The 23,861-nt window shown below is 38.8% G+C and overlaps 1 protein-coding gene across 8 annotated transcripts in view; it reads right to left on the bottom strand.

Moving 5' to 3' along the window:
* Window positions 1-23,861, bottom strand: part of POLR3B (RNA polymerase III subunit B) — a 160,114-nt gene that overhangs the window by 113,137 nt on the left and 23,116 nt on the right. For 7 of the 8 annotated variants that reach the window (XR_009543296.1, XM_060164839.1, XM_060164837.1 and 4 more), the window contains exons 10-12: window positions 17,556-17,678; window positions 11,841-11,960; window positions 6,328-6,462 (exon numbers count right to left, since the gene is read on the bottom strand). Coding sequence is in view for 7 of the 8 variants with exons in the window: in XM_060164839.1 (XP_060020822.1) it covers window positions 6,328-6,462; window positions 11,841-11,960; window positions 17,556-17,678 (378 nt within the window). In the remaining variant the exon portion in view is untranslated. The remainder of the gene's footprint in view (window positions 1-6,327; window positions 6,463-11,840; window positions 11,961-17,555; window positions 17,679-23,861) is intronic. The other variant, XM_060164840.1, reaches the window with a different exon arrangement.

A 23,861-nucleotide genomic window follows, 5' to 3' on the forward strand; every position in this document is an offset into this window, starting at 1 on the left:
CATGCAATGCAGAAACAGATATAACCAGAACACCGTTTATATACAGTTCTCAAAACTAAATAAGTGGCTTATGACAAATAAATAGCAGGCATACTTCTTCAATAATCAAATATATTATTACAATGACTTAAATTCCCCTGAAAAATTAATTATATTAGTTTTTTTTTTCCTTTATAGAGGAAGAAAAAAGTAGGATATATTTGTAATCTAAGCTACCTAACCAAACAGTAATGTAATATTGGGGGACATTATATATGCACCCATTATACAGTTAAACAGGAATTCTGAAGTTCAGTGAAATCTTGTAAGCTAAAGATTTTCCAAATTTCACACTATTCTTGAATGCTTATAACCCACTGGTAGTTTTCTGACTCAAAATGAAGACATTAAAACCAATGAGTCTCCTCCAGCCACTGCTGAAGAAAGCATTTCCTAAATGGAACGTTACTTTACACTCTTCTCCCTTAAGGTAGACAAGTCCTTCCACTTTTCTACTAAAATCAACTTTGCAGATGGGAAAGCCAGGATCCTGAACTTGATTTACCATGTCAGAAGTGTTCTACAAAGAAAACTTCCTCCTCTGAGAGCTTAATCCTATCTTCTACTCAGACCCAGCAGTTTCCTTCATGGAAGAAAGAATATGGGAATGGAAGCAGGTGCAGGGGAGGAGAGGGATGGAGAAGCCCATTTCAGCAACTTCCTGTGTAAACTGGCAAAAGGAACTTGAATAAGCATCCTGAACAGAAGCAAATGCCCTTAACCTAAACCACAAAAGCTCAGCTCTATTTTAATTAGTTCCTTACACTTAGACTTTTGCGTCTCAAATTATGACAAAGTTTTTTTGGATCCTAGCTGAATTTGTTGTAGCCCCCTGATTCAAGCACAAGGAAATGCCCCGGTAGTAAACAAGTAAAATGTAAGAGCACACTCAACAAAACTAATGCCTCATAAATAAATTTCTCCACCCTTAAAATTTCAACGTAAGAAAAATAACGTTCTCCAGTTCACAGAGCAGTGAGAAGCTACAAGGCCAAGTCACACAATAAGCCACATTATTTAGGTCAAGAGTAAAATGATTAAAAGGGATGGAATGCTGGTGATAATATTCAATACCTTTCATTGCTAGCATGAGGCCTTTCAGCCTGCCTAAGACAGGAGCACTAAAGAGCAAATTATATTTAAGAAAAAATGCTGACAGCTCATCAATTGATTTTCAATGAAAATGCTAAAAAAATTAATAAAGAAGTTAAGCTGCTGAAATACAGTTTCACCAATTAGCTTAATGTCAGAGAATTCTAATTAGGCGTCTTGAGATTGCTATTTAGTGTTTAAGCCTTCAGAGTGCCAAATTCTCCTTTTCACACAAGCTGGTTGCAAAATTAAAGACATTAGGCAGCCTTAATTACATTATCAGAACAGCTGGGATTAGGCAATCTCTGAAGTCAAGACGGCATTCTTTTGTCACAGGGTGGAAATCCCTGGCTTTCCAGGGTGCCGGATTTTGGTGCCGTTCCATATCTCACCCATACAAAGCAAGCTGCATTAGAAACAAAAAAATTTGCAGATGAAGAATAGAGTAATGCTCAGCAAATAATGAACACATTACTGAAAAAGAAAAGGTAGGTGAAAAGATTAAGCCTGAAATCGGTAGGTTTTGCTAACACCTCTATTGGCGGCTGGCCGGCCAGCCCTCTGGTGGCAGTGAGACTAAGGGAAAGCTCTGTGAACCGGCTTGGCCAGTGGATACAGCTCTGTTATCTAAAGCTGAAGCACATTTATACTCCCTCATCCCACGGGGTGTGAAATTAGCAGATATTGTTTTTACACAGTTTTGCCAACACAATGTCTTTTATGTCTTTACATTGTTTATAAAGCAATGTTTTCTTGCACATGGGAACCCTCTTTTTAATTCTAATTTTTTAAGCAACAGGATAGTCTCTCCTCTCCCCTCTCAACTCCACTCCTTAGTCCTCCAAACACCCAACATTTTTTTTTAAAGGACTCATTTAACAGCATGATTTCTTTTCCAAATAAAAAACTGTAAAAATTGGGATTGTTGGTGGTGGGGATTCGCACAATCCCCTGAACAGTGGTCAATCTGAAGGTGGCCAAAAACCCACCTGTTGGCATTAGCCACTAACCAGACAGAACTTCCCAAGTATTCTGGGCATTAATTTTTTCTCAAAACCTAAAACTGCTCTAATTTTTCAATTCCAGTTTTTTACATTTTAGATGTGGTAATTAATATCTGCGTTATCATTCCAGGCACCATCACTGTCATCTGGAATACTGCATAGTCTCCTAACTGGTCCATTCCTGGTCTGTTCATCTCCAAATCAGATCTCTTAAACTGAAAATCAGATGGTGTCACTTCCCCGATTATGACTCTCTCGTGGTTTTCCACTGCATGCGAAATTAAATCCAAAACTCTTCCCATGGCCTACGATGCTAGTTCTACAATGTCCTCTTTCACCACCCCTAAACCTCACACTCCAGCCACAATGCTCCTTTTCCAGTTCCTCCAATACAGGCGCTGCCTGGGGATGTATGTTGCTTGTGCGGGTCTCTTGATGGAATGCAGTTCCTGAGGTTGCGTGAGACTGGCTTCTCCTCACTCAAGTCTCAGCTGGAATGTCTGAGGGCTCGGCTTAAAATATATCACTTTTTCAAAGAGGTCTTTCCTGACCATCCAGAATAAAGTTAACACCCCTTCCCCCAACCAACATCCCAACTCTAGCTCTAATATTAATTAGTCTGTTTTTGGTTTGCCTTAAACACTTATGACCATCTAATATCACATTTATTTACTGTTTACTTGTTCCTTGTTTGTCTCCTCTACCAAAATGTACACTGTTGAGAGCAGGTGCCCCATCAAGTCTCATTCACTATTGTATCTCCGGTGTCTAGTACTTTATCTGGGGACAGAGAGATGAATATGAATGTAAGTGGTTCCTGCCCTCAATGAGTTTACAGTCTAAAGGGGGAAAGAAGCGAGCAGGTAGAGAATTGTACAGCAATTCAGCATGCAAATAAAGACCTAAACAACCGAGCTACTAACTACTCCTGGGGTTCACAGGTGGTTTCAAAGAATGATGAATGCGTAGGAGCCCCTCATGATGGGGAAGGAGAAGGGGAGATAAGGGAGGGGCAACTTAGGCAGAAGACATAACTCAAAGGATGAAAGAGCATCACACTGTTTGGAAAGGAGTGTCTCACCTTAGCATGAGATGAGGCTGGAAGGGTGCACAGGGGCAAGATCATCAAGGACCCTGACAAGCCTGCTAAACAGTCTACACCTGGGGACTTCCCTGGCGGTCCAGTGGTTAAGACTTCACCTTCCAGTGCAGGGGGTGCGGGATCGATCGCTGGTCAGGGAGCTAAGATCCCACATGCCTCGGGGCCAAAAAAAAAAAGTCTACACCTGGTTCTGTAGAGCAGTAAGACTGTGTTTATGAACTTCACAGAGGAGTTTCAGGGGAAGGGCAAACAGGCAGAGAAACAAGCCCTTATACCCCACCTCAACCAGAGAGGCTCAACTTTTACCTGTTTCAATATTGGGATTCTGAGTAAGACTTCATGCTTTAAAAATCTTGAAACTCACACCTGAAGCTCAGGCCTGCTGAGGGATGCTCCTGGGAAATGGACCTGTGCTTCACCGAATCTCACAGTAAATGCTCAGGAATGTGTTGGGATGGCTTTGCACCAGGTAAATAGGCAGGCACCTGGCCAGAGCCTCCAGAACAGACAGATGGGAGGGGCAGGTGAGAATCACAGAAAGCACATAAAAAGATTCAAACATACTAATGCTGTGTTCACTCTTGAGTTGGGACACGTGAATATCTGCTTTATTGAGTCTTAATACACAAACACACATACGTGTTATATATAGTCCTATATACATGAAAATTTTCATAACTAAAAAGCACATACACAAAAGCAGGCATATGTCAAATTCTGTGGCAACACACACATTTAATGATTAAATCCCCACTAAGTAAGCAGACATACTGCTTTGAATATACGTTTCATACTAATGAGGACAAAATGTTCCTTTATGTGATTTCTTCTAAAACTGCAAAGTCTGACTCCAAACTTGCCCTTGACAAAGGACCCCAAAGGAGGCCAGAAAACTTAGCATAAATTCACACAGGCCTGAATGTCCACAAGCCACGAGCTTCCAACAGTAAAACTTTAAAAAGCCAGTTAATAAAGATATTTGTATATGCATAGGGTGTCTCTGGAAGGATAGAGGAGATGAAGGGAAAAGTAACCACTACTGGAGGGAGGAACTGAGAACTGGGTCAGGTGAAAGGGTGGGGGGGGTCAGAGTGGGAGAAAGACTCATTTTCACTGTAAACTTCCTTGTAATTGTTTTAAAGTCTTTTTACTGTGCTAATATGTTATGTTAAATGTTTTTTGTTAAATGTTAAATGTTTTAAAAACATTTTTACTGTGTATTATTAGTTTTATTTTAATATCTGCTGCTTTTATAATGTTTACTGTTACATTATTTTTTAATCATAACATTGTTCTTTAAAAATTAAAAATACTTGCTTAAATTGGTAAGACAAATAACCACAAGAATGGGGGAAGGAACATCTTACAGTCCAGCTATGGTTGAAAGAACTATACAGAATGTTTCAGCTGTTTGCTGCAAGGAGACAGGATTCAGAGGTTTACAGCCAAGTTAAATGCCTTAAAACAAACAAAAAACAAACATTCTTCAGAGGAATAAAAGAGAATCCCGAGTCTCTACCATTCATCATCCACAATGTCCATCAGGATACAATCCAAGATTGTTACACACATGAAGAAAAAGGAGAACATGACCCATACTCAAGAGAAAATTTAATCAAGAAATTGATCCGGAGATGATTGATATGTTGGAATTAGACCAGAATTCTAAAACAGCTGTTAAAGTTCAAGGGTGTAAATGAAAATATGGTTGTGATGAATAAACAAACAAGAAATCTCAGTAGAGAAAATATACCCAAATGAAATTTCTACAACTGAAAAATACAATATCTAAACTAAAAAATTAACTGGATGAGTGTAATAGCATATTAGAGACAACATAAGAAAAAGTAAGGGAACCTGAAAATAGATCAGTAGAAATTATCCAATCTGAAAAAGAGAGTAAAATTGAAAAAAAAATCAACAGAGCCTTAATACCAAAGGGCCTAACAATATAATGAGTCAGAAGGAGAAGAAAGAATAGTACAAAAAAGATATTTAAAGAAATAAAGACTAAAAATGTCTCAAATTTGATTAGATATAAATTTACAGACTTAAGAACTTAGTGAGCCTTAAGTAGGATATTAACAGAGACCACCACACCAAGGCACTTTTTTAAAACCAAAGATAGGGACTTCCCTGGTGGCACAGTGGATAAGACTCTGCACTCCCAGTGCAAAGGGCCTGGGTTCAATCCCTGGTCAAGGAACTAGATCCCACACGCATGCTGCAACTAAGAGTTTGCATGCCACAAGTAAGGAGCCCACCTGCTGCAAACAAGGAGCCCACGTGCTGCAACTAAGGAGCTGGCAAACTGCAACTAAAGAGCCCTGGAGCCACAACTAAGGAGCCTGCCTGCCGCAACTAAGACCCACCACAACTGAGACCCAGTGCAACCGGCCAACCAACCAACTAAATAAATAAAACAGAGAGAAAATATCAAAAGAGGCCAGGTCTATATTCTAGCTGTTTGATTTAAAGGGAATTTCTGATTTAAATGCTGAAACATGAAGTTTCAAAGTTTTAGACACCTGTTACCCAGTTGAAGGGGATACATACTCTCAAAATAAGATAAAATTTATCAGGCTAAGACTGAAAATGAGATAAAAGATGTCCTCACTAACCTACTTCTACTACATCACCAAAAAAGTGAGGGGATTGTTTACTTATTTATTGTCTATCTCTCTCACTAGACCATATGGACTAAGAGAAAAGGGACCTTTGTCTTATTTTCCCTGTATACCAGTTTCTAGAACTATGCCTGGCACACGATAGGAGTTTAATAAATATTTGTTAACTGAATAAATGATATTACTTAAAGCCATACATCATGTCCTACATTAAACAGAATGAGGGTAAACATCTCAAAAAAAGATATAATATAGGTAACACTATTAACATATTTAAAGAACTAAGAGTTTTCATAGCAATTGTTAAGTCAGAGATAGTAAGTCATGTGTGAATGTTTATACTCCAAATATACAAAACCTATATTCCATTCAACCATCTCTTCCTCCTATCTAAAATAAACACTAAATTAATTTTTATTGAGGAAAATAAAGTAAGATTCCTGACATAAAATAATTAAATCACCTGTCCTGCCAACTCCAATCGCTTGTTACCATAATAATCTCTGTCGTCAACTTTATTATCTCCTTGGGCCAGAATTACTCTTCGCACCATCACTGCGGTATAGATACATTTGGCTCGGAAATTGAATTCTTTAACCTGTAATTCAGAAATCAGAGAAAATTTCTGAGACAATGCACATTAAAATTTAAGGTGCCTCAAGAAAACAGTCAATGTTATCATATTTAAATAAGAAAATAATGAACTGTTTTGATTCTCCCCATTCAAAGAAATTCAACTAGTCTATAAACTTCCTGAGAGTTGAGATGATGACTTTTCATCTTTGTACTCAATACCTGTGGTAACTTTTCTTCAAAGATGACCACCATCAACTCCTTCCCTCCCTATATGTTTTATGCCATTCCTTCATTAAGAGGTGGAGTCCATCACCCACTTTGGGTTGGCCTGTAAACTAGAAGTTTCCGCTTCCTTTTTCTTAAAGTCCTGAAGTACCATGTGAGAAGTCTAGGAAATTTTGTTGGGGAGAAAAGGGCCACTTGGAAAAGCAATGAGGAGCCAGAGATATGCGTGAAGACGCATCTTGGATGTCCACCCCAGTCGAGCCTTTGGATGACTCCATCCTCAGCTGCTGTCTGTCTGCAACTTCATGAGACCCAAACTGAGAACCTCCTTCCCCACCACCGAGCCCAGTCAAACCAGAGAACCATGAGAGAGAGCAAAAAACTGTTATCTCAAGCCATTAAATTTTGGAAATATTTGTTATGCAGCAATAAATAACAGGAATGGTATATTGTCAGGACTCACCAAATATCTATGGAATGAATCAACAGACTGATGAATAAATTTGCTGCAAATGTTCTATTCAATCTTCTCTTCTACAACTGAAATCTACATAAACAAATCTGGCCCAATTAGTAAGTTATATCAGAACTGGTTAAATCATTGCACTGGTTTGTTTGGGTAGACAAAAACCTTAGGTAACTAGGTAAATTCTTTCTCTACAACCTAAACGATGAGTTCTGAGAGCATGGACTAAGCTTCTGCCAATTCTAAGGAACATTTTGTAGGCTTGACTATAGAAAATTCATATTATAAAATTTGTTTTACTTTCCTTAATCATTAAGATCCCAATGATATCCTATTAAGTTTATCACTGACAGATTAAAGAACAGCAACCGGTCTCCTTCACACATTCTTCTGTTGCTGCTAAGGAATTACACTAAATGATATAGGATGTTAGAAATTCTGAATATGTTTCCAAAAGTTCATTCTCCTTCAAAGGAAGTTTCACGTCTTCATTAGGTCAATTTATCCCCTTTCTATTACTGAGAACTTTAGAATGTGTTAAGAGAAATGTGTTAATTTTGGAATCTGGTAAGAGAAAAAGCAGCCCTAAAAGCTATTTTGTCATCTTGTACTCACAAAACAATTACATCAATAAGAAAGGTTGGAATAAATCTAGATCTTCAAAAAGAAAAGTCTCTGGTCCATCCTCAAACAAACAAATAAACAAAAAAACCCTATAACCCTAACACCAACTACCACAACACTGAGCAGAAGAACCCAGTCTTTGAGTAGCTATAAGTAATTTACATTCGCAGTTGGTATTTACAAACTGTATGGTCCTCCATTCAGATACATCTAATTTATTTTTTTTTCTGATTTTAATGTGGTGAGTTACATTGAACATGTAACTCTTCTAGTTGTATTTACGTTTTTTGTTAATGAAAAAAATGAAGCCAATTTTCATTAACCAAATTTTCAACTTTTAACAAAGTCCGAATCACGTGTTTATTTTGCATAAATAGTGGGAGACTCTCTCAAGACATTTATAAGTAGAAATAAATATGGATATTTACAGCAGATGCCCCACTGCACTTTAAAAGGCACTTGAACATTAACTCATTTTGCCGTTCCCCCCTTTTTAAACTACTATATGCTGAAAAGTAAACCTTAGGTCTAAATTGAAAAAATAAGTTAATACTGAGTCCATTTTTCCTACTGATATGGAGAGTGGGAATCCTTTAATCTAGTAGCTGACATCACTTTTTGGTAGAATGCCAATAATAGTTCCGTTATCCCTTTGTGAACCATCTGAAAGAGGGAGAGAAAAAAGACCTACCAAATGAGCTTGGAACACTGAAACAGAATTGTTAGCGCCAAAACTCTGGAGTCCTTTTAATATTATCTTGGAGGAAAAAAGAGGTCTTAGGCATCTTGGGGAAACCCTTAGAGCAGTGGTTTCCAAATTTTAGTGTGCATCATAATTATTGCAGGGCCTGTTAGAACAGATTGCTGGGCCCCACTCCCAGAGAGTCTGACTTAGTATGTCTATGGTAGAGTCCAAGAACTTCTGGCAAGTTCTCAGGTGATGCTGACTCTACTACGTAGTCTGAAAAACTCTCACTTCCAAGGAACTGAGAGGCTGGGCTTCGGAGCCAAAGCCTCAAGTACAAGTGTAGGGACTGCTGAGCATCCTGCCTACCTCTCTCCCTCTATGTAGATATATCTGAACCAGTGCTTTCTACATTTTAGTCATTCAAGTACCACCATCATGATTATTGTCATATCTCTGTAACACTTAAAGTCCTAATTATTTAATATTTTTTGTCAACTTTAAACAACTCATTTTTAAGTAAGCTTCATCTATACAATAATACCATAAAATCCTAAATATCACAGAAATGGATTTAATGTGCTAGTTGTATTTTTTCTAATAAGTACATAATTATTTCAAGAAAAATGTCCTTATATAATCTAAAATCACCTCTAACAGTATTCTTAGGTAAATACCGTCCTAAACCATTCTGGAAAATGAAGGTCTTTTCTTGGTTTATCTATTCTGACTTTACTCCTCACTGGATCATATATAACAAAACTTCTTTTTTTAAAAAATGTATTTATTTTATTTATTTATTTTTGGCTGCGTTGGGTCTTCGTTGCTGCGCAGGGGCTTTCTCTAGTTGCAGCGAGCAGGGGCTACTCTTCATTGCGGTGCACAGGCTTCTCATTGCGGTGGCTTCTCTTGTTGCGGAGCATAGGCTCTAGGCACACAGGCTTCAGTAGTTGTAGCACGCGGGCTCAGTAGTTGTGGCTCACGGGCTTAGTTGCTCCATGGCATGTGGGATTTTCCCAGACCAGGGCTCGAACCCATGTCCCGTGTTACGAGGTGGATTCTTAACCACTGTGCCACCAGGGAAGCCCTAACAAAACTATAGAAACGGTAGCTTAGGCCCACTGCAACCACACAAAAGTACCAATGTTCAGCTTTATCAATTTACATAAATAAATTTTGGTATAGCCAGCATTCTATCAGCTAAGGCTTCTTTAACCAAAAGGTCTCCTCAGCTGTTGTACAAAGCTAAGTGAGGCCCCAATGGAGACGTGATGGCCATGTCTGGGAGCCAGCAAACCATGGAGCTTTATGTGCACCCTATCACTGAATTGGCACAATGGTATTAGTTTCATTGTTCAGATGAGAAAACTGAAGCTTAGAAAAGTTAAGATTTGCCCAAAGTAAATCAGCTAGGAAGTTAAGAAACCCAGTTTGAACCCTTGTCTCTCTGGCTCTGAAGCCCTTGTTATTTCCACTACTCATTTTTGCGTTTTTTTTTTTTTGCAGTACGCGGGCCTCTCACTGTTGTGGCCTCTCCCGTTGCAGAACACAGGCTCTGGATGCGCAGGCTCAGCGGCCATGGCTCACGGGCCCAGCCACTCCACGGCATGTGGGATCTTCCCGGACCGGGGCACGAACCCGTGTCCCCTGCATTGGCAGGCAGACTCTCAACCACTGCGCCACCAGGGAAGCCCATAAACTGTTTTTCTAATCACCTAAAATTCAGTTCAGACACAGCTTTAACATTAAGAGTTTTCTAATTCTTTGAATTAGATCAAGGATAAACATAAATGAGTGGCAGCCAAAGGGCAGAATCAGAGACCCATATTATTTGGCTAAGAAGGTGTTTCAAAATAAGAAAACAATCATTAAGATTCAGTTTAGGTGGTCACTGTTCACTTCTGCAGTTCCTTCAACTTTCCTTTATTTATAATCAGCCCCTGAATGTAGTGTCTGCAATCCCTGAATTAGATCATAGTGCATAATACACATGCTAATTCATCAAAAACCAGACTGTTTGGTTAACAAGATAGTCTGACTAACAAATAATTTTATAACTTAGAAAGAGTAGCATATATATTAAATGGGAGTGGGGGAAGAACGACTCTTGCCAACATGGCTGATCTCTGTTTAATAATAAGTTAATTTAAAAAAATAAATATTAAGGGTCAGAAGATGGGATTCTAGTTCTCTCTCTCTCTGACAACTAACCAGCTGTATGACAAGGTAAATCATCTAGCTTTGCCAGACCTGGGCATCTTCACTGTAAGTGAAGGAGGCTGGACAATGTGAACTCTAAAATTCAAGGTCTAGCAGATAAGCCCATCCAATATTTTAATAAGTATCTATGGTAGTGATGGTAACATAACATTGAGAATGTACCTAATGCCTCAGAAATGTACATATAAAAATGGGGGCTTCCCTGGTGGCGCAGTGGTTGAGAGTCCGCCTGCCAATACAGGGGACACGGGTTCATGCCCCGGTCCGGGAAGATCCCACATGCCGCGGAGCGGCTGGGCCCGTGAGCCATGGCCGCTGAGCCTGCGCGTCCGGAGCCTGTGCTCCGCAACGGGAGAGGCCACAACAGTAAGAGGCCCGCGTACCGCAAAAAAAAAAAAAAAAAAAAAAAAAAAAGGTAAATTTTTGGGACTTCCCAGGTGGCGCAGTGGTTAAGAATCCACCTCGTAACACAGGGGACACGAGTTTGAGCCCTGGTCCAGCCCGTGTGCCATAACTACTGAGCCTGCGCTCTAGAGCCCATGAGCCACAACTACTGAGCCCGTGTGCCACAACTACTGAAGCCCATGCACCTAGAGCTCGTGCTCCGCAACAAGAGAAGCCACGACAATGAGAAGCCTGTGCACCACAACGAAGAGTAGCCCCTGCTCGCCACAACTAGAGGAAGCCTGCATGCAGAAACAAAGACCCAACACAGCCAAAAATAAATAAATAAATAAAATTTTTTAAAAATAGGTAAATTTTATGTTATGTATATTTTACCACAATTTAAAAAAAAGTATCCATGTGGGCAAGGCACTGTAAGCTCGTTTTAAGTTATTTAAAAATATCTAAGACACCATCCCTGTCCTTCAAAAGGAGAAATCTAGTAGCAGTGCTACTATATACATGAATATAAAAAAACTGTAATTTTGGATTACAATTACAGAACCGAGAGAGTAAACATGATGATGATACAATACAGCTAACATTCTCTAAGTACAAATAAACTATTGATAATGGAAGACTATTTCCAGGGCAGTCCTCTGGATAGTCCTCTTTAGGATTCTCTCTTTTCTTAAGGAGCTATACTTTAATTAATGTAAACTTGCATTCAAAATTCTTTAACAGAAATGCACGGACCCCACGACGATCATTATTCAGTTGCAAAGGGGTTACTCACTGGTACATGGGTCAGAATGGTAGAAGCCAGGAGCTCTCTTGCTTCTTCTATTTTGGTTTTCTTTGGTCCACCTCCCCACATCCTTTGCCTTCTTACTTTGTTCCCTATATATTTTAAAGCCTGGAAAAGACAGAATATATTTATAATAATGTTTGAATGACATCATCAGAGAGAATTTGTTAAACTACCCATACATGACACTATAAGCAAAACAGACAAGGATCCTGGTTATAGAGAAAGCTGGATTGGTCCTAGTCAAAAATCAACATTTGTCATAAACCAATGACAAAGAAGCATTTACATGCTATTTAATATACTGGTTCCCTTTTTATTTTATAATTTGTTTTCTTACTATAAAATTGATACATGATCATTGTAGGAAATTTAGAAAATACAGAGGAAATACATGTATCAGCCATCAATCTTCCTCCCAGAGAGCACCACAGTCTATAGTTAATGCTTTGGAGTAGTAGTTTTTCCCCTGAAGAAGGAATTACACCATGTATGACCTCTATCCTGAAATTAACAAAGCACTGCTGAAAGAAAACAAAACCTAAATAAATTGAGGGTTATGCCATTTTCATGGACTGGAACATATAATAGTGTTAAGATGGCTTACTGTTAACATTCTCTCCAAACTGACCAAGAGATATATCATAATTGCTAATTATACTCCTGGCAGGCTTTTTAAAAAACAAAAATTGATTGATTCCAAAATATATATGGAAATGAAAAAGAACAGCCGAAACAATCCTGAAAAAGTCAGAGGATTTACATTACGTGATTTCAACTATAAAGCTATAGTAATCAAGACAGTGTGATGCGAGGGTAAGGACAAACGGAAATAAACCAACTTTTATGGTCAATTGATTTTTGACAAAAGTGCCAAAGCAATTCAATGGGCGAAGGAAAGTCTTTTCAATAAATGATGTCAAAACAACTAAATACCCATAAAGTAAAAAATTAACCTTGACCCTTATTTCACACCAAATAGAAAATTAGTTTAAGATGGATTTTAGACATAAACATAAAAAGTAAAACTATAATGCTTCCAGAATAAAACATAGGAGAATATGTTACTGCTCTTGGGGTAGGCAAAGATTTCTTTAAATGGAAATCAATAACCATTAAAAAAACAAATAAAAACACCCTACTGATAATCAGACTTTATCAAAATTAAAAACTGTTCATCACAGTTAAGATAATGAATAGGGAAGTAATGGGCTGGGAGAAAATGCCTGCAATACATAAACCTGACAAGGGATTTATATCCAGGATATATGTACATATTTTTTTAATTTTAATTTTATATTTATATTTTTTAAAGAGGACTCTGAAATTCAATAATAAAAAGGCAACTCAATAAGGAAAACGAGCGAAAGATTTGGACAGACACCTCACAAAGGAAGTCGATAAGCACATGAAAAAGTGTTCAACATCCTTAGTCATCTGGAAGATGCATGATTAAAACCACAATGAGATACCACCAAACACCCACTAGAATAGCTAAAGTTAAAAAGACTGACAACACTGAATGTTGGTGAGGATGTGAAGCAATTAGAACTCTCAGACACAGCTGGGGGTACTGCAAAACGGTACCATCACTTTGGAAAAAGATCTGGCAGTTCCAACTTTATAAAAGTTACATACACAACTGCTTTTTGATCCAGCAATTCTACGCCTAGGTATTTATCCAAAAGAAATGCCAAACTGTTCAGGCAGAGACTTGTACACAAACGTTTACGGCAGTTTTATTCATAACAGGAAAAGAGTGAAACAAACCAAACGTCCATCAATAGGAAAAGATAACAAACTGTGGTATATTCATACAATGGAACACTACTCAGCAATAAAAAGGAACATGGGAATTCCCTGGTGGTCCAGCGGTTAGGACTCTGTGCTTTCACTGCAGGGGTGCAGGTTCAATCCCTAGTTGGGGAACTAAGAACCTGCAAGCTGTGCAGTGTGGCCAAATTAAAAAAAAAAAAGACAAAAAAAAAACACAGAAAACAAAAAAAACAATAAAAAGGAACAGACCACGTGGATAGATGACATAAAGAGGAACAACTTGGCTGAATCTAAGACAATACGCTCAACAAAAAAAGCTGGACACCAAGAAGTTTACACTGCATAATTCCATATATAAAATTCTAGAATAGGCAAAACTAATCTATGGTGAAGAAATAAGATCAGTGGGGGAAGAAGATAACAGAAGTGAAAACTAACTAGGAGGGGCACGAGGGAACTTTCTGGGGTAATGGAAATATTCTATATCTTATAAAAATTAAGATTTGTACTTATCAGTGCATATACATTTTACCTAAAAAATGAAATATTAAAAACTAATCAAGTAATAGGTGAGGAGGAGGTAGAGATCTAGATGAAACAAGAAGGGCAAAGTGTTTTTAATTGTTGAAGCTGGGTGATAGGCACATGGGGTTCATAATACTATTCCGTATACTTTGTATATGTTGAAATTTTTCCAGAAAAAAAAGTTTGAAAAGAAGAGGATAATGTGGTTCTTATTATTTTGTAAAGGCAATGAATGCATTTTTTTTTTAACTGGTTTTCAGTTAGAAGAAAGGGATGATTCTTTATCCTGGAATTCCTGTCCCCAGTTACCTGCCTGGGAAATTTCTTCTCCATGCTGCAAAACCTAGATTGGGTATCACTTCCTCTTTGAAGCCTTTCCTAACCACACTCCTTTCTCTGTGCTATTTTAATTTCTTATGTATAAAGAATTGAGTACTTCCATTCATGTTCAGATCACACTATATTTTAATTGTCTATTTACCTGTATGGCTCTCTTACTAGATGACATGTCATCTTCTTCCTCGATTCCTAACAACTAAAATAGTGCCTAGAACTAAATGGAACTCCTCTGTTAAGACTGGACATCAAATCTAGGAATCTTCCCTGGTTAAAAAAAAAGGTCATTTAGAGTGTAAGATAAACTTAAGACCTTTAAAACACAAGCTGCGGGTAACCTAGCAGTAAGTAGTAACTAAGTAACTGACGGAGGCAAGTCAGCAGTTGGTGGGAACCACGAATAGACAGGCACTTCAGTTTTCCCTAAACTGAGCTGTCTTCATTAAATTTTGGTCTTCTAGGGCTTCCCTGGTGGCTCAGTGGTTGAGAGTCCACCTGCTGATGCAGGGGACACGGGTTCGTGCCCCGGTCCGGGAAGATCCCACATGCCGCGGAGCAGCTGGGCCCGTGAGCCATGGCCACTGAGCCTGCGTGTCCGGAGCCTGTGATCTGCAACGGGAGAGGCCACAACAGTGACAGGCCTGCGTACCGCAAAAAAAAAAAAAAAAAAAAATTTGGTCTTCTAGTTCCCTTGGGAAAGAGGCTAAAGATTCTTCACTTCTTTGAGGAAGAAACAGAGGAACACAGGGGAGCCTGGTATTCTTTCTGATGTAGCAGAAAGTCACCTTTTCCCTAGAATACCTAATAAAGTTGCCAGGGGTTCACAGTGTGAGGGTTAGGGTAAGAGCCCAATCTGTTCATAAACAGGCCAAGATTACACCCCTAGTGCATCCTATCCTCCCAAAAAGGTAATAACTAATTTCTTCTCTATTTATCAGAACCCCTGGCAATGAAAATGTAAAACATCCGTGACCAATATAACAGCAAAAAGGCTTTGTGAGCAGAAGTGGAGGAACCACTGAAAAGGGAAGCATTAAAGACAAAACAAAACACAGATTTTAAGCAATCCACTAAAGTGCCATGTCGTCAAAAGTTCTATTACGTAAGATAAAGTGTACTTGCTACATTTTCCATTAGAATAACATAAAATATTCATGTTACCCTAACTCATATGTTCAATTTATCAACCATTTTGCATTACCTGTGCCTCTGTAACCTTTCATCAGTTGCAAATAATTAATCTTTGCTTTAATCCAGCATACAGAGAACAAGCCATCTCAAACTTCTACTTCCTGTTTGTCTTTCTCACATTAGGAACGTTTGTTTGTCTTTCTTAAGTTAAATAACTGCACATTCTCATCTTTTTTTTTTTTTTTTTTTTTTTTTTTGCGGTACGCAGGCCTCTCACTGTTGTGGCCTCTCCCGTTGCAGAGCACAGCCTCCAGACGCGCAGGCTCAGCGGCCATGGCTCACGGGCCCAGCCGCTCCGCGACATGTGGGATCTTCCCGGACCGGGGCATGAACCCGCGTCCCCTGCGTCGGCAGGCGGACTCTCAACCACTGCGCCACCAGGGAAGCCCCTCTCCTCATCTTTTAACTGAACTTTTCTAGTTCCGTTAGCTAAAATTTTCTGTCAGTACCTATTTAAGAGAAATAAATGAATGATTTTCCAACCCACTGTTTAGCCCCTGTTCAAATAGCTTTACAGTGAAAAGGCTATCTGACCGACAATGATGTTTGTAATAAATGAATAATGGATCTCACTGAATCCACGGGGGTAGCATTAAGGTAAATCGTTCTTCCAAGGCGTTATATAGCTTTAAAGCATAGAGTGCATCTTCCAAAATTGAGCCAATTCCTCGGTGTTTCTTAACGTTTTCTCTTCACATTCTTGGAGACCCTGGACAATGTAATTTCAGTTTATGACAAAAATGCATATTCACTAAATATTTCACTTTCAATGAAGAGCAAAATTAGAATCTCCTAAATCCAAACAACTTTTCCTGATGCTGCCTGCCTGATAACTAGAGTTGACTGTTAATTAACTACAGAAAAAGAAGGCAGTGATAAGAATAATCCCTACTGATTTGTGCTTTTGAATTATATGTACTCACATATGACAACCAACCTTCCTAAATGTTTGGCTCAGTCTATGAAAATATCAAGACTGGTTTGACTTTTCAGAACACATACTAACAGATATAAGATGCTATCTCTAATAATATCCTGGGTGACAAGAAAAAAGCAGCATGGAATTTATACCTTGTAAGCAACCCACAGAACAGACAATATATGTATGGATATATAAGAATTGTCCATTGTGCTTCTACAGTAAGGAATTCCTGCCTCCCAGGATGACTATGAGGAACATCACTACTGATTTACACTTAGGAAAGCACTTTACAAATGTATAACTAAAAATCCTAAGTATGGCAATTAGGGCTCCCTGTCACATAGGAAGGGAAGTGCAATTATTTTGATTATGTTTAACATATATACAGTTCCCTAACTTCATCTTTGAGTCTTGTCCTACAATCCACAGGTTCCAACTGGTAGTGCCCAAGGCAAGTCAACGAAGGCTCTGTGGTGGTAAAGGGGTTCTAAACCTGGGTGTTTCTTGCTGGACACACTGGGAATTCAGGAAAAGGGATATAGACCACATACAACTGGATGCTGAAAGCAACTGGAAGTAGGGAATAAAAAGGAATATTAAAGAGAAACACATGAAAAAAAAAAACCTTCTACACTAGAGTTGCTGTAGTTTAAAAACTTGTATCACTCAGGCAAATAAGGAAAAGAAGAGTAGTTGCTATTTTATCAGAACAAAAGCCTCTTGGTCCCCCCGCTTCTAAGTTACACACCAAAGGCTGATAATTTGTCTAGGCAAACTCCTTCCTCCAATCCCTCTAATAATGAGTCAAAAAGCTTCTCTACCACTCCTCCCATCTCCCCAACATCCTCCCCAAACCTATACCCTTAAAAGTCACTGCATCTGATGCTTTATCAATGAGCAGCATTAAATCTCCAATTCCCTTTCATAGCAAAGGACAACATGAAAAGACACACCTGCATCTGTGTGAAAATCTGAGCTTTCTGGCACTCTTCCAAACTGGGCCCAAATGCAGCCATCACGTGCTCCTCTGTTCCAATCATCTGCACAATTTCCTGGTCACTCTCAACACCCATGGCCTAGGAAGGAAAGAAAAGATAGAATGAGTGTTGGCTTTGTGTTAACTCACTGACATTTGCTTATGCTAATTTGGCATTGTTTGTGGGTATTACTTCTAAGCAAAAGCTAGCTCTTTTCTCAGAAACGGTGCCACCTGGCATTGGCAGCCATAGCCCAAGCTGCAGAAGAACCTGAAACAGAAATTTTGATTAGGAAGAGGAAAACAAACGTTCTCAAGCACTTTTTGTATGTGTACTGTCTTCTATAATTTAAAGTATCCTATGATTTTCACCATGAGAAAGAAGTAGGGAGGTATAGTGGAGACACTGGTCACAGTTAAAGGCAAACTGAAAAAAACCCAAAACAACAGGCAAAGAGCAGTAAATCAGAAAATATGCACGGCTGAAAATAAACAGAACCCCGGTTAGTTCTGCCACAAGATTAATTTCTCTGAGAACTGTCAAATCATGCACCTTCAGGCTAAAAGAATTTTTCTTAACGGATGTTTTACTTCACTATTCTAGAGATATCAAGCTCTACTTGATGCAGGTTTTTAAAGAGATTTTTATAAAACCAAGAACACACTCAGGTTTAAGAAACCCACTTATCTTTTTTTTTTTTTTTTTTTTTTTTTTGTGGTTCACAGGCCTCTCACTGTTGTGGCCTCTCCCGTTGCAGAGCACAGGCTCCGGACGCGCAGGCTCAGCGGCCATGGCTCACGGGCCCAGCCGCTCCGCAGCATGTGGGATCTTCCTGGACCGGGGCACGAACCCGTGTCCCCTGCATTGGCAGGCGGACTCTCAACCACTGCGCCACCAGGGAAGCCCAAACCCACTTATCTTTAAGTGTTTCAAGGTGGCAGCCGGCAACGCAGGTCTTTGTAGATTCCATATGGTACTAAGGCTTACTCCTTCACACATTTGCCTGGCATTCTGCCGTATCAAGAAATACAGCATAATCTCAGTAAACCTCTCTTGGCAGAGGAGTGAAGGGGAAAGTTATGTTTGCATTAAAATTCTTCCTTTAGCTACACAGAGAAAAGAGAACCAGGGGTACTTGTCTAGTTAAACTTTAATGATCTAGTTCTCAGTTCTTCTCCACACACAAGAGAGAGAGAGAAGGAAAAAGGAATTTTGAGTCCGATGTAGAACATGGAGAACACGAACCTGAGTACAACAGAAAGGGAACCTCTCCAAAGCCAAGAGAGAATGTCAACAACAGGCGTGACAACCGCTATTACACGTCACCTCCTCCACCCCAGTTTCTTCATTTGTCACGACAGGGCACAACCAGGCCCCTTCCAGCTCAACATTCTACAGCTCTACATTTGAATTTTAGTAGTCTGTATCTTAAGATTCGATTTGGATACCTCAGGATCAGATGCAAGCTTATTTAAAGTTTTGAAGCTTTGGGGGGCAGTTAAATAGATGCTATGTCCCTTTCAGGCCAACTGTGATGGTTTTGAAAATGTTCACGAATTCTTTGACACTCTCTTCAAAAGGTAAAGACTAATTCTCCTCCCCTTGAGTGTGGGCTAAACTTAATGACTCATTTATACAGAAAAGGTGGAAAAGACTGCATGACTCTGGAGCCTCGGTCATGGAAGGCACTGCCGCTTCCTGCTGGCTCCCTTGTGGCAGCCAGCAGCCATGTCACGGAGACACTCAAGCATCCATGGAAGGTCCAGTGGTGAGGAGCAGAGGCTCTTACCCCGATGGTGAGCCACCCTGTAGCTCCAGTCATTCGGTCTTCAGACCACTGTAGCCCTGGCTGACACCTCGACTCATGAGCGACCCTGAGCCAGAAGCACTCAGCCAAGCCACGCCCTCACCCCTCACCAACAGAGACTCTGATGTAATTTGTTATTCAGCACAGATAACTAATAGACCAACTTTGGGAATTAAATCTACTGAACTTAAAAAAATATATTTTAAGTGTATAACTTGTTTTGTTCAAAAAAAGTTTTGTTTAGTGAACAAATAAAGAAGTTCTAAGGATACAGATCTCTTTTTTGTATGTTAATTTTCATGTTTTCTTAATCTCTGATACGATGTACTTATTCAAATGGACACTAGACACCAACTCCAAAAATTACACAAATTCATTAAGACATTTAGCCTTTCATGGATTAAAGAAGAAAGCAATCCTGAAAAATTATCGGTTCTAATTTTTAAACAAATGAAAACCAACAACAAAAAACTGGATTATCCTTTGACCAAACACACTGAGTTGCAGCTACTCCAATGGTGATGGCATATCTGTAGAACCATCTGCACTTCCTCCTTGGTCTGCCAAGTAGCCACTCAGAAACATCAGATGAGAATATTTCTCTGTGAAAAGCTAAGTAGAATATAAGTTAATTTTTACTTGTCAATCTCTCAAAATAATGTTATATGGGTTTCAATGGAACCAAAACATTTTTTTAAAAAATACTAAGGCAATAGTTTGCAGTCACCTTCTCTAAAACCTTTGATGTGAAACTTTGTAACTAATGCACCTCCCTTCTCAGAAGAAAGCCAGAACACTAAAAAGAGACCTATATAGCAGGGGTCCCCAACTCCTGGGCTGTGGACCGGTACTGGTCTTGACCTGTTAGGAACCGAGCCGCACAGCAGGAGGTGGGCGGCAGGCGAGCGGGGGAAGCTTCATCTGCCGCCCCGCATCACTCCCCATCGCTTGTATTACCGCCTGGACCATCCCCCCTGCTGCCCCATCCATGGAAAAACTGTCTTCCACGAAACTGGTCCCTGGTGAGAAAAGGTTTGGGACTGCTGCTATACAGGACAGATGGCAAACCAAGCAGCAGGAAAAAGTCTCACTAAAACATAAATAGAATCCTAGAGTTGAAATGGCAGTGGCTTTCTGGTTGAGCTCCCTTTCTTTAGGCAAGTTAACATCTAAATCATCTGAATGCCACCTATATTAACTTAATACTGTTTAGTTCAGTAATCTCCAAGTTAAAAAGACTATATACTTGATTGCCTCTTTTGGTGTTTAATAATGAAAAAGTCCTTCCTTATTTGACATATGGATGGCCACTTCAAGTTGTCCTGATGCTGATCTAGGCAGTAATTTTATAATTGCACAGAACTCTCGAGTGGCCTAACGTGAATCTAAACACACTGAGGCCTACCAAATATTTCTAAGTTATGAAGCAAAGATACGCCAAGCACACAGTAAATGACACCATATGTGCATAAAGAATGATCAGTGGCAAAGCTTTGCTCTAAAAGGCCTAAACTCTTCCTATAACAGATCACTGAAATACAGGGTGATAACTCAGTCAGGTTATCATCAACTGTGCTCCAGCTCCAAAGATGGAACTGACTTTATGACTGTTTAGCCTTGGGAAGTCACAGCTACAAATAAATGACATATTGCTATGGAAATGACAGCAAAATGCCCAACCAGTTTGCTTTACAGACATAATTCAGACATCTGAAAACTAGCTTTATATGGAACTCTTTGTACTCCAGATATCTGAAATCATTTCACCTAACTAATAAGTCAAAAGTGAATGCTGGAGAGGGTGTGGAGAAAAGGGAACACTCTTGCACTGCTGGTGGGTACGTGAATTGGTACAGCCACTATGGAGAACAGTATGGAGGTTCCTTAAAAAACTCCAAATAGAACTACCATATGACCCAGCAATCCCACTACTGGGCATATACCCTGAGAAAACCATAATTCAAAAAGAGTCATGTACCAAAATGTTCATTGCAGCTCTATTTACAATAGCCAGAAAATGGAAACAACCTAAGTGTCCATCATAGGATGAATGGATAAAGAAGATGTGGCACATATATACAATGGAATATTACTCAGCCATAAAAAGAAATGAAATTGAGTTTTTTGTAGTGAGGTGGATGGACCTAGAGTCTGTCATACAGAGTGAAGTAAGTCAGAAAGAGAAAGACAAATAGCGTATGCTAACACATATATATGGAATCTAAGAAAAAAAATGTCATGAAGAATCTAGGGGTAAGACGGGAATAAAGACACAGACCTACTAGAGAATGGACTTGAGGATATGGGGAGGGGGAAGGGTAAGCTGTGACAAAGTGAGAGAGTGGCATGGACATATATACACTACCAAACGTAAGGTAGATAGCTAGTGGGAAGCAGCCGCATAGCACAGGGAGATTAGCTTGGTGCTTTGTGACCGCCTGGAGGGGTGGGATAGGGAGGGTGGGAGGGAGGGAGATGCAAGAGGGAGGAGATATGGGAACATACGTATATGTATAACTGATTCACTTTGTTATAAAGCAGAAACTAACACACCACTGTAAAACAATTATACTCCAATAAAGATGTAAAAAATAAAATAAAAAATTTTTTAAAAAGTGAATGCTATTCAATAACCTTATGAAAAAATAGCAGAGATAATATGTTTCAGCAGAAGGTCACCCAGTCTGGTGATCAGCAATAAGAACAAAAATAAGGGGAGGTGCTCTTTAAAAAGTGGCAGGAAGTCTTCTCCTTGGATATCCACTAAGTATGACTAAAAGTGTGATTTTTAGAGACAGAAAGAAGAATATTAATGAGCAGAAGAGAATGATATGTAAGCTAACGGTGACATGTTGACACATATTACATGAAGAAGGGAAACGGGTAAGTTGTTAAAATATCTAACATTCAGAGATCACTTATTTTTCTTTAAAGTAGACAGAAGTCAACCTATCAATACCAAAAGCAGTCCTAGCAGATAATAAAAGAACTGTGATGGCCCACTTTAACTTTGTAATTTTTTTCTCTTTAAAGATCAAAAATTTCAATATAATACAACGCCCAACACCCTTGATATTTGTCCTCTCTTACATAAAAATTTTTAAAACTACAGATGCCATCATAGTGCAACTGTTGAATACTGAGGGATACAAATGTAAAGTAGGGAAGATTCATGGGCAGGAGAACGTCTGTAGTGATTCAAGTCCATTAATAAGGCTGATCTAGGCCTTAAAAGCTTTATCCGTCATATTCAGACTCAGCATGGAGTCTGGAAACCCTGCTGATTCTGTCACTTTTAGCCAATTGTTGGCTACAATCAACAACCATCAAGTCCTAATGACTGTCAAGGTCTCTGTTAGGGCCACACAACACAAAAAGAGAAATGATGTGACTTTTCTCGTATCCTACTTTATTTTCCGGGGCTTCTGAGAACTTAGTAAAAAGAAATAGCATTGTCTTTCTACGCAGTCTACTGTTCAAAATATATATTATCTCATTTGCTCTTCAAACAATCCCCTTAGGTGAAATGCTCACTTGGATAACTAACTAGATATAGTTATCCAAGACTCCGGAAGATTGGGAAATCTGCCCAAGGACACATAGCTAATAAGTGGAGAGGCTGGAAATCAACCTAGATCAGTCTGATTCTAAGATACCAATATTCTATGCTCCCTCCCGGATGCGAAAGTCTCAAGAGTGGTTATCAAACAAGTTTATTAAAACATCCCTATTGTGGGAGACCAAAAAAAGTGACTATGTGTGACCAATGAATTTAATCAATTTACTTGAACTGAAAATTTCTAAATATTTATTTTAATTCATATATACTGCTGATTAAAATGTAATGAATACGTTTCGGGAGAAAAATTTAATGACATGCACCAAGTTTCTAAAAATATATATAATCCCACGCCCAGGAATCAAGTCTCACAAAATAATCAGCAACATGCACAAACATGTATGTACAAGGACCCCCAGAGTTGTGTATAAGAGTGAAAACTTAGGGGAAAACAACGACATGTAAATGTCACACAATAGGAATTTGCTTAATAGATTATACCACATACACACATTCTATAATACAATACCTACTAAAAATAATGATGTGGATTTTATTAATAGATGAGGAAAGCTAGTCACAATTCATTGTTAAATGAAAAAAAATAAAATCAATGTGTATATTACAAAAGCAAAGGAAAAAAGGTATTGAAAAAAATATATCCAAAAAAGTACTTATACTTTTTAGTGGTTTTCTGAATTTTTACAATGCAAGGACTATTTTATAATCAGAAAGGGAGAAGTTTGAAATCTCAACTACTGGCTACATAAAAATGCACACTGTAAATTTATAGCACCATTCTAAAAAGGATTTAATAAGTCAGCTATAAATATATGTATACATTTACAACATAACATTAAACAAATTTGACAGAAGAAACTGTCTTATCAAACTTTTGTCAACTAGTCAAAAAAAG

This window comes from Lagenorhynchus albirostris, chromosome 11, assembly GCF_949774975.1.
Source record: "Lagenorhynchus albirostris chromosome 11, mLagAlb1.1, whole genome shotgun sequence".
NCBI lineage: Eukaryota > Metazoa > Chordata > Mammalia > Artiodactyla > Delphinidae > Lagenorhynchus > Lagenorhynchus albirostris.